The sequence below is a fragment of the Anabas testudineus genome, chromosome 17, assembly GCF_900324465.2.
Source record: "Anabas testudineus chromosome 17, fAnaTes1.2, whole genome shotgun sequence".
In the NCBI taxonomy this organism is placed as follows: domain Eukaryota; kingdom Metazoa; phylum Chordata; class Actinopteri; order Anabantiformes; family Anabantidae; genus Anabas; species Anabas testudineus.
The window spans coordinates 9,143,507-9,155,327 of NC_046626.1; the positions used below are offsets into that span (position 1 = coordinate 9,143,507).

At 38.1% G+C, this 11,821-nt stretch overlaps 2 protein-coding genes across 2 annotated transcripts; one reads left to right on the plus strand and one right to left on the minus strand.

Annotated features, from left to right (window-relative positions):
- The first annotated feature begins 682 nt into the window (after nucleotides 1–682).
- LOC113171314 lies at nucleotides 683–3,108 on the plus strand. Its single transcript, XM_026373604.2, has 5 exons — nucleotides 683–1,024; nucleotides 1,135–1,249; nucleotides 1,711–1,901; nucleotides 2,008–2,122; nucleotides 2,564–3,108. The coding sequence occupies exons 1-5, from the start codon at nucleotides 958–960 to the stop codon at nucleotides 2,826–2,828; spliced, it is 753 nt and encodes a 250-aa protein (XP_026229389.1). The 5' UTR covers nucleotides 683–957; the 3' UTR covers nucleotides 2,829–3,108.
- A 6,814-nt stretch (nucleotides 3,109–9,922) lies between these two features.
- LOC113172151 (eotaxin-like) lies at nucleotides 9,923–11,008 on the minus strand. Its single transcript, XM_026374993.2, has 3 exons — nucleotides 10,770–11,008; nucleotides 10,522–10,630; nucleotides 9,923–10,306 (listed from the first exon to the last, which is right to left on the minus strand). Exons 1-3 carry the CDS (start codon nucleotides 10,834–10,836, stop codon nucleotides 10,183–10,185), a joined length of 300 nt encoding a protein of 99 aa, XP_026230778.1. The 5' UTR covers nucleotides 10,837–11,008; the 3' UTR covers nucleotides 9,923–10,182.
- Between the last annotated feature and the right edge of the window lie 813 nt (nucleotides 11,009–11,821).

Below are 11,821 nucleotides of genomic sequence, written 5' to 3' on the forward strand. Positions count from 1 at the left end.
AAGTAGAGCCCGGTGCAGATTTACTTGGCCCATGCCAGCAAATCCACCTATCACAACAATTAATCTGAAACACGTGTATTTCTGTGGGCAGTTTCATAGTTATACGCGCTGATGTGAAACACCAGGTGTGACAGTCAAGGAACTATCAGTGACACCATCTCCACACACCCATGCAGTCTAGAGGAAGAGCAAAAAATAACTCGCTGTGTAGGAACACTTTTGGTGCCTGGCTGTCAATCAAAGCCAGATTGAAAATGTCAAATTCATTGATGTGTCTACGGCTGACAAATAATGGAAGTTATTTTTGAGTAAAACAAGAATTCGTTTGGATGATATATGTCACATTGCAAACATAACTGTTCTTAACTGATTTGTCTTAACTAGTACCTCTAAAATTTACCCCAGGGCTTATTCAGACATTTGATAAGATTCAGTGCAACTTTCAGCTATCACACTCAGTCTATTAAAGTAAAGTCAATCTGTGGCTTTAAGAGTGAGTGTAAAGGAAAGTGATGAGTGTTTCTGTGTGAATGTGTATGCATATGTGTGATGGTTGTACTTTTGAGTGATGCTACAGTTGTGCTTGTGGGCAGAAATGTGGTCTCTTTCTATTTTGACTTGACAAAGATGAACTCATTGTTTCCTCTCCCCCCTTGTGTGGCCACAGTGACTTATCCGCCATGCTGGCTGGTTAGAAGACGTGTAGGAGAGAAGCGGAAGGGCTTGTACTTAAAAAGAGTCAAGACCCAAGCTTGAACGATCAGACAGACTGCGCGAACTTCACCAGTTGGAACAACCATAAACGTCTACACACAACGCCTGTTGGGTGAGCGGCACGGGTTCTAACTACTCAGGAAAACAGCAAGATTATTTTCTGTGGGGCGATTCTGACATCGCTTGTATTGAGAGATACTGTTGTCAGCCACTGAAGAACAAAGCCACGGTGTCGTTTTGAATATGAGCTCCAACCTGGTCATAGTCACTCTTCTTTCCTTCATCACATGGATGAGCTTGACCCATGCAAGTGAGTATTGAAAAACATCACAGCACTGACTGATTGAATGTGTCATATGAATACATGTCTGGATAAAGTTGAGTACTTAATCTTTCTTTCTCTTTGTGTGTCTTGTTTAGACAATGGACGTGTTTCAAACTGTTGTCTTCTGTTGTCCAACACGAAAACCTATTTGGAAAATATTGTGAATTACACCATTCAGTCAGACAGCGTCTGTCCCATCAAAGCCGTAGTGTAAGTGGTTCAGTAATTTCACAACATTAGCTATCTATGAACTCCAATATGCAAATGCACTCTCAAAAAATACTTACCTTTAGTGGTTTCTTGCCATGCAGACACATTTGGTTTCATGTGTCAAGGTTTTCAGATACAGTACCTGTCTTTGAGACAGATACTGTATCCTGCCATTATCACAATGCAATAAGGATAAATGGAATTAAATTTTTACTGTTCAGAGTACTGAAAAATTATGTTTAAAAACTTCAACAGCAAAATGTCTCTGTAAATAAAATGTCACTGTCATTCTGGATAATCCAGTGGATAATACAGTAGTCCCTTTGAAATCAGTGAGAATTGTGCATTGTTGACTTTGTCTTAGACTTATTTATGAATGCCAATTGAAGAAATTATTAGTCAGTAAAAAGCAACATTAAAACTGCATTAGAGTGCCATTAAAAGCTTGTGATCAATTGCAGGTTTCATACCAAACGTGGAAAAAGGATTTGTTCCGACCCCGAAAGCGAATGGGCTAAAAAGGCCATTGCAAAGGTGGACGCAGCTCGACAAGCGTTACAAATGAAGGGAAACAATGAAGAAGGATCAACAACTGACATCACACCGGCCATGCCAACCACTTCGAAAAATGCACCAACAACTAGAGCCAAGAGTACGGAAAAACATCACAGCACTGACTGATTGAATGTGTCATATGAATACATGTCTGGATAAAGTTGAGTACTTAATCTTTCTTTCTCTTTGTGTGTCTTGTTTAGACAATGGACCTGCATCAAGTTGTTGTGTTGGGTGGTCCACAACGAAACCCCAATTGGAAAATATTGTGAATTACACCATTCAGTCAGACAGTATCTGTACCATCAAAGCCATAGTGTAAGCGGTTCAGTAATTTCACAACATTAGCTATCTATGAACTCCAATATGCAAATGCACTCTCAAAAAATACTTACCTTTAGTGGTTTCTTGCCATGCAGACACATTTGGTTTCATGTGTCAAGGTTTTCAGATACAGTACCTGTCTTTGAGACAGATACTGTATCCTGCCATTATCACAATGCAATAAGCATAAATGGAATAAAATTTTTACTGTTCAGAGTACTGAAAAATTATGTTTAAAAACTTCAACAGCAAAATGTCTCTGTAAAAAAAATGTCACTGTCATTCTGGATAATCCCTTTGAAATCAGTGAGAACTGTGCATTGTTGACTTTGTCTTAGACTTATTTATAAATGCCAATTGAAGAAATTATTAGTCAGTAAAAAGCAACATTAAAACTGCATTAGAGTGCCATTAAAAGCTTGTGATCTATTGCAGGTTTCATACCATATATGGAAAAAATATTTGCTCCGACCCCAAAAATGGATGGGCAAAAAAGGCCATTGCAAAGGTGGACGCAGCTCGACAAGCGTTACAAATGAAGGGAAACAATGAAGAAGGATCAACAACTGACATAACACCAGCCGTGCCAACCACTTCAAAAAAAACAAAAGCACCAGCAAGAAAAGCCAGGAGTGAAAGGAAACCACGCAAGAAAAGGCTCCTGAGGAAGAACATGAGAAAGAGAAAATGTTGTTGCTGAGGAATCACGACACAAAACAAACTTCTGCACTTCAGAACAGCACTTCTCTATATATGGACTATATTAAACTGGATGATAAGTGAACTTCATCATCTATCATCCGTCCTTTCTCTCAACCACTTGTTCTGCAGTATATATTTACAACATATTTAACATATTTTAGCCATACCCTGTCATAAATGTGTAAGTGGATTTAAGATTTAAGAGAAGTATATATTTGATATTTGAACCTTTCCAGCTATAAGTTGCTAATAAAGTCTTTCTAAGCTTTCTAAGTACATCATGTGTCCTTGTCATAAATAAAATTAGAATATTAAAAAAGCTCGAGAACATAATAAGAAATCTTACTTTAGTAGAGCACACTGTATTTACACACTGTGCAAATATATTTAAACAGGTCTAAACATGGACCTTGACCCAGTGTTAATGAGTGCTTGTCCTGTACTGAAAATAGGAAAAAATACTCAAAATAATCAATAAATCACCACGGACCTAGATGGAAGGTTTTGAAAATACTTCTTTGTCCTTTTACTGTCTTGCTACATGCAGTGCTGGCTGTGAGCCGATCAGTACTAACTGTCTGTCATCTATGCGTTCAATTTGAACCACACTTTGAGACATGAGGGGATTCCTGCAATAATTTTGGTCACTAGCATTTCAGTTAAGTTTGAAAATGTTCCATGCTATTTTATTGCATTATCAAAATGTGAATCTGTGTTGTGGCTGATTATTAAATATCGCCTCATCGACTGTGACGCACACAAACTCCCACAGAAACTACTACAGAAACCTTTCTGAGTGTGATAGAATAATGATAGTGGAAATCTACAGATACACTGAAAGAATATATTTGCAACCTGCCAATTACATTAAACTTGAAGAAATTTAGCAAAGATATTGAGTTATTTCTATTAACTAAAGATACACTAACGCTCAAAAGTTTGGAATCAGATGCACATTTCTTAATTTTCCAAAGAAATACACATTTTCATGCAATTCACAATGGATACAACTATTTTATCCATTTAACAAACAATTAAAATGAATGATTTCTTAAAGAATCGTCTACATTTTTCAATAGAGGCTTATTATATATCAGTAATTGTCAGTGCTCTGCATCAATCTCCTGGTGAGCCTGCTAATTTAAGTCAAACATTTTATAAAGCTAATAGATTATGAAAAAACCTAAGCTCAGCTGAGACCTGTTGTATTAATGGAGCAAACAAGGGCGCATGGCATTCTATAGGTTAGTTTACTATCTCAACATCAGAAGCTGTTTGTTTACAGATTCCAATAGGTACTAATAGCCCGAAAGAAAGAACCTGTCAATCTATTGTTGTCATTAGAAAGGAAAATTACTCAGTGTGAGAAATTACGAGGAAATTTCTTATCATGCTGTGAACTACTCCCTTCAGAGAGCAGCACCAACTCACTCTAACAGGGAAACAAAAAGAAGTCGGAGGCCGAGACAAATATCTGAGAATATGGCATCAACAGAGAAGAGGAGACTTCAGGATGCTGGACTTCATGGCAGAATTTCCAAGAAAACGCTGGATCTCAGACTGGCCAATAAAAGACTGGAAGACTGTGTGAGAAAGTATGAGGTCTTTGGATAAACAGGAGAACACTTGTGAAATGCAGAACAAATGTAAAGATTTGAGCTAGAACAGTGCTTAAAACCTTTAGTTAAATATGGGCGGAGGCAGCATGTTGGTCTGGGTGCTTTGAAGGTGGTAAAATAGTAGATTTGTACAGAGACGAAGGGACCTGGAGGAAGGAAAACAAAAAGCAAAAATTGACAGCTAGAACGCCTAAGGTCTACCAGGCTCTACTGCTGCATGAGGTTGAAGAACACATTCATCATTTCCATCAAAATCATTATTCCTAACTCTGACAATGTCAGCATGTCCTGTTCTTTTGCTATGTTTCATATTCAGTTACTTAGACTACTACTTAAACTAACTAGTCCAGTTAAAAATCACTTAAAAGTATATTTTTCAATCTTGTATCTTTTGTATAGTAAATTACATGTGCTGTGTTTGTGTTGTACAGTGGAAAGACGTTTGTGCATGAACTAGTCATGTCAATGTGATCTAGTTGTCACCGGATAAATATCTTAGCTGATCTCTAAGCTGATAAAACACACACAAACCAACCACAACCATCCGTACCCCCATTGACTACACCCAAAATACCAGGGTGACAGTTCTGAATAACTGATTGAACTATCTTTGACAGCAATCTCTCATCCTATAAGTTAGGATGAGACCTGCACAACATCCATGAGGAACTTTGGACCATTCTTCCTCACAGAACTGCTTCAGCTCGGCTGTACTTCGTGTCAATCCACAGCAATTCAGTCTTAGTTTCATCAGACCGCAAATCCTTTTCCCAGTAGCATTGTGGAGTGTTGATGTCAACCTTTGGCAAATGCCTTGTCAAGCCAGAACTATGAAGAAGCTGTTCTACAGCAAGAATTGTCCAAAGTTCCTCCTGAAAGTTGTGCAGGTGTGATTCACAGCAACAGGAAGCACACGCTTGAGGTTATTGCTGCTAAAGATGGTTCAACCAGATATATATATTAGAAAAAAACAGTTTCACTGACTTTTTCACATATTTAATGGGCGTGTTCAATAAAGACATGAAAGATGCATGACTGCTGCAGAGCTATTCTGCAGCTTGTTGTAGTCATGACCTTTTATTTCTTTATTTCAAAGTGCATAATGTACAACACCAACAGACACATGGTCCTTGTCCCATGATTGTTTTTATTTTATCACCATAGAAATATCGTGTTTATCTAACATAATACTTGACTTACGTTTTTCTTTTGAGAGTGTGTTTGGTTTTGTTTAAAAACGGGGGGTTGCATACCACCTTAACCACCACATCCTGGAGGCTTTGTTGAGTACGTATATATGAAAGTACATGTTTGTGGTCACCTAATTCAGCAGAGTATTAGTGGAACTTTGTCCTCTGTTCTAAGAAAATTAACACAATGTGATAAAATCTTTTAGCAGCTATGCATCACTACACATATAGAATCACAAAACATGTGACAACACAGATGGTTAATTTGAAACATGACTAGCTCACAACATGTAAGAACACATTATTCTATAATAATACTGATAGAACAGTTGATAGTGTTTTAGTTTGCTCGCACCTGTTTCTAGCCACAACGTGCAGTGCACACAGAATTTGCACTCTGTACAAGATACAGCACCAACTAAGACATGCAATAGATGTCATGTCCACATAATGTGGTACAAGATAGATCATTATATTATGATAATCAGGATGATACCATGATAGATTATCTACTATACTGAAGGTCCCCCTCCGCTGCCAAAACAGCTGTGAGCTGTCCACACATGGAGTAAAGATATCCTCTGGCCTCCCATAGTGCATGCTGATGCCACGTCTCTCCCCAGTAAGTGAGTCACATGCACTTTGCCGTCCAAATGCTGTAAGCTAAAGTGTGACTCATTAGGCCAGACCATCATCTTCCATTGCTCCTTGGTCCAGTTCCAATGCTTGAGTGCCCATTGTAGGTACTTTGTGCAGTGGACAGGAGTCAGCAGGGCTACTCTGACCAGCAAGCAGCTATGCAGCAAACTGTGATGTTTTGGCAGCTGTTGATCATGGCCAGCATTACATCTGTGCTACAGTAGCTTTTCTGTGGAATCAAACCAGAAGTGTGTACCCTTCTATCTGCATGTGCATCAGATGCAAATTTTGTTTGATGCAAAGATCTCAAACTGTAGACAACACCTTCTTCCAGTCTTCCAGTGTCCAATGTCTGTTCTCTTTTGCTCATCTTAATCTTTCATTTGTATTGGCCAGTCTGACATCCAGCTTTTTCTTGGTAATTCTGCCATGAAGTCCATCATCCTGAAGTCTCCTCTTCTCTGTTGATGCCGACACTTGGTGTTTGACGTGTACTATTTAGTGAATCTGCCAGTTGAGGACCTGTGAGGCGTCTCTGTCTCAAACTACACGCTCTTGGTGTGTAGTCGGCCTCCGACTTCTTTTTGTTTCCCTGTTAGAGTCAGTTGGTGCTGCTCTCTGAAGGGAGTAGTTCACAGCATGATAAGAAATTTCCTTGTAATTTCTCGCACTGAGTAATTTTCCTTTCTAATGACAACAATAGATTGACGGGTTCTTTCTTTCAGGCTATTAGTACCTATTGGAATCTGTAAACAACAACTGCTGATGTTGAGATAGTAAACTAATCTAAAGATTGCATGCTCCCTTGTTTGCTCCATTAATACAACAGTTCTCAGCTGAGCTTAGGTTTTTTCATAATCTATTAGCCTTATAAAATTGATTAACTTGAATTAGCAGCAACACCAGGAGATTGATGCAGAACACTGACAATTACTGATATATAACAAGCCTCTATTCAAAAATGTAGATCATTCTTTAAGAAATCATCTGATTCATTTGAATTGTTTGTGAATGGTATGAAAATGTGTATTACTTTGGAAAACTAAGAAATGTGCATCTGATTCCAAACATTTGAGCATTATTATATCTTCAGTTAATAGAAATAACTGAATAACTTTGATGTTGACTGAGGCTCTGACCACCTAAAAAAAACGACAGACAGGAAGACTGGAGAAAAAGAGATACACACAACTTTAACATTTGCACTTTAGGGAACCAATGGTGCAGCAGGACAACAGGGGATATATCAATATATTAACCAGTTAACACTGTATTTAGACTTGCAACTGAATCAAGGAGACTAAAGAGATTTAAAGTGTTCATTTCAGTGCAGTTTTCAAGCCTGTCACAGCAGTGAAACAAGCCAGGAAGTGCAAAGACGTGACAAAACCACTACCCTGTGGCACAGCGTCAGGTCAAGGGTGTTACTGTTTCGATAGAGCATTACATTGAACTTAAATGTTTTAAGTGGCCAGAAATTTAACTGGAAAATGAAAGCTGACGTTGCTTTGTAGGGTAGTAATTTAACAATATCTAGTTAACAACCTGTCACCTTTAAATAAAACAAACAATTAATGCAGCTTTGGAAAGTCACAAATTTTCATGGAGATCGTCACGCTTAAAATGGAAACTGGTCCTTTAATATGAGCAAACGTTTCTGCATCATTAATTTATTTGATAAAGAAAAAACCTAAAGATAATAAGAGAATGTTAAGTCAAAAGGCTTTTTAGTGTTTTTAAAGCAGGGATGGCACAAAATGATCTGACGAAACGCTGCAACATGCACTGTTCAAAGGAGAGGTGTTTTGTGGTTAACCCAAGTGGAGGAAAATGCAATCTCACACCGCTTCTTTCGGATCCACTCTTTGAGGTAGTGGGGGCATGGGAAGCTATTCATTCATCACTCCCCACACACGTACAGTACAGAAAAACCAAACAAATTAACCTATATGTCCTATGTGTGGGAATGAAAACCAATCTGTAGCTCTTTTGATTGCAGTCATGTGCTGTAAAGTACTTGAAGATCCCACAATACAATCACAATGCAAACAAACTGCTCTTTAAACCCTCTGGTATAATAATGATACTATGACACATACCGCAAAATCTTACCAGAAACATAGCACTCCCAAAACCATGAAACAATAAAAGTCTCAAGACCCATATATGACGTATGACACAGTATGTTTACACCTAAATGTATTATGTAAATATAACATTGACAATTATACTCATTATTATTATTATTACAATGAGTTGTAAGTAAGTCAGCTGCTCAGTCATACAAGTAGCAACTATGGTGGGCCACTAGGCAATGACTGGGGAAAACCCACTGTGGTGACAGCAAACGTTGCATCGACCTCAACTCTCCGCTCCTAACCCCTTACACCTCCCCCACCTGAAGCGCACTGAGGCACTGTTGTACTTTCTCTCTCTACCCACATATAGTAAACATCAGTTTGTTTGATACCTTTTTTTTTCTCAAAATCACACATAGCTGTTTTAGCGCCACTACATGATGGAAACATCATGAGGTGAAAGCCCCCAACCTTCCACCTGGTCAGGCTGAAGCCCACCATGTCACACTATTAATGTGAGGAGGGGTGGAACATGACGGCCTTTGGAATGGATTAAAATGAATAAGGTGACTAGACTGTGAGTCACCAGTGGGTTTCTATGAGAAGTTACAACTTTTAATTAAAGTGAAGTCTGAGTGGGCGCTAACATTTTGTTTAGTATTTTTCAGTATGTTTGATGGCAGTGCAGTGTGTCATAGAGACATGCAAACGGAAGACTTCAAAAAGCTGAGTTAATTTGAGACTGCGTAGTCTAAATATATTTATTGTCATCATTATTTCTATATCTACACCACTAAACCACTATACAAATACGTTTTATCACCTGTATGCACCGAGTATGGACAGAATCCCCCCTTTGAATAAACATTCTCAAAATAAAACAAAAGGCATGCTTTATATTATGCACATATATAGATGCTGCTACAGATGTTCTGTCCACCCCGACAGCAAGAATCTGCACATGCTATCATAACTGGCACATCAAGATTTGAGGATGGAAAGCTCACTTCCTCCCTTCAGAATTGGACTCTGTGCCTCGTGTGTGGTAAACACCTGAGGTCTTGCATGTTACTGTGCCCATGTGATGCTTATTGAGATTTTACATATTAAACACATGACATACTCGAAGTATGATCCACTTTTATAGATTAAACTTTCCACTGTATAAATAGTGCAATAGTATAAGAATGTCACCCTCCCAAAGAAACAATGTGTACTTTAGCTTTACTTTTTATAGTTCAAGAGGAACTTGCTGGTTATACTCATTTACATTTAAACTGCAGCAAGTTGTTTTTTTTTTACTATGTGGTACTCCCACTAGTGTTAAGCCCTTAAATATGTTCTCTGACTGGCAGTTAGCTCCCTATCTTATAATTTGATGGAATTTTTGGGAGTTTTTTTGATGTACTTTTATGAAGATGGTAGATAAGAAGAGGAGATATGAGAGCACAATGACCTCGTACTGTAGATGATGAGATACAGATTGTGTTTTCTTTTTTCATATATACATATACGATGCTGTGTTTATTCATATAGTCTAGACAGTCACGCGAAGCACTGAAACTGAGCAATTACTCTGCAAATATTTTATTATAAGTTGTTTGTTGTTTTTCAGTTTGCAGTACAGCAACATCTTATTTACATTTTACATTCATTTACATTCATACAAATAATCAAACAAACATAATTTAATTGAACATTTAACAATTTATCACACCATATGTATCATTTCACTTGAGGTAAGAGTTTTGTTGCAAATACTAAAGGGCTCAAAATTGGAATCTTAGTGGAAATAAATGCCCATGAGAGACAGAGCTGTGGCTTTTTCATTGAGGACGTGAGATAAAATGTTGATGGTGGTAATTCTTTCCATCTAAGTAGGCCTTGCTGGTCTCTGTCCACATTTTACCAGGGGCAGCGCAGATTCTCTTGCCGTGCAATGTGGTAAAACTGTTGAAAACAACACACAAAAAATACACTGTCAGTAACATTGCTGAAGAGAAGATTGTTTATGACGTTCTATGAAAATTTGTGATTAGTCCTGAAATACGAGCTGCAGAAACCTCTAATACACAATTATTAAAGTGTTCCACTTTTTTGGTATGAAAAGACCCAAGATCAGACAACAACAAACTATCAGACACTGAATACTGCTGTTGACTTACACCACTGCGTGTAGATAGCATGACGGTGGATACTGATCATGGTAACTCTTCAGAAACTCTCTGCGGACTTGAATATTTGAAATATGTCGACAGCAGTTTCCTATCCCACCTTTGAAAAAAAGAGACAACTTCATTATTACAGTGATCATCATTAATCTCCCATAACTCTCATAACCTCAAACACATTTGAAATAATACAAAAACCAAAAAAAAAAACCACATGCATAAATAGTTTCTGTTTCCTTTACCTTGACCTGAGACTGACGACACTGTGACAGTTACGAGTAACAAAGAGAGAAAGGCAAGACTTGTCATTATGCGTCTCTGGCTAAAACAGATATGATGTGTAGTCTGCTCTGCAGGTCCTTTTTAAGCCCACCAACCAAGAGAACACATTCATTTATGCCGCTTGCAACCTGAGCGTGCTGCACCCACAGCTTTGCACACAACTGGAAAGTAGAGTGCATGTTTCCTATCACAGCAGCATCTCATCTGTGTGGTCCTCACCCCTCCACACATCTCTAGTGGTCTGAAGGTGTCAAGACTTTTTCCACTGTAAGTGCAATGTGGTCTTTGCACGCATTTTGTAATCGCATTTACAATTCAAATTCAATTCAATTCAAATTACTACATGGGAAAAAAATACCTGTAATATCTGTACTTGCAATTCCGGTATATGCGTCTCTTGATGTTGACCTTTACGGCCAATTGAAGTGATGATCACTGCTTCACTAGGTTTATTTTAAATGGATCAGTGCACATTTATTGACACTATCACTTATCATGGTGACAAAACAGCATGAAATGAAATCTGTGTAGATTGTTAGTGTGTACAAACTGTTCTGTTTATTTGTCTGTTAGTTGGGTACAATAAAGAAGATTTCCTGATAACTTTTACAGCTAAAGAGTCTGGTAAACTTTAATGAAATCAGACCCACACACAGAGTCAAAACCCTTTAAGTATAAGCAAAGGTTAGGTTGAAGTATATTTTCAGACTCTCTTTCTAACACGGAAATGTTCTACTGGTAGGCTTTTGAGGTGAATGTATATTGACGCTCAGTGCAACCACAGTGTATACAAAGAGAGAGATACTGTATGTGCCTGTTTGCATGTTGGCATGGCATTTTGCAGACACGTCTAAGGTTACACACGCAGACACACACAGTGATATACTGGATAAGTGTTCCACAGAAACCCACATGGCTTGTGGTCACCTCTTTTCTTTCATGCGGAAGAGGAAGAGCATGACAGCAGAAACATGCAGTTAAGATAAGGGTTAGATGAACAAACAACATAGCG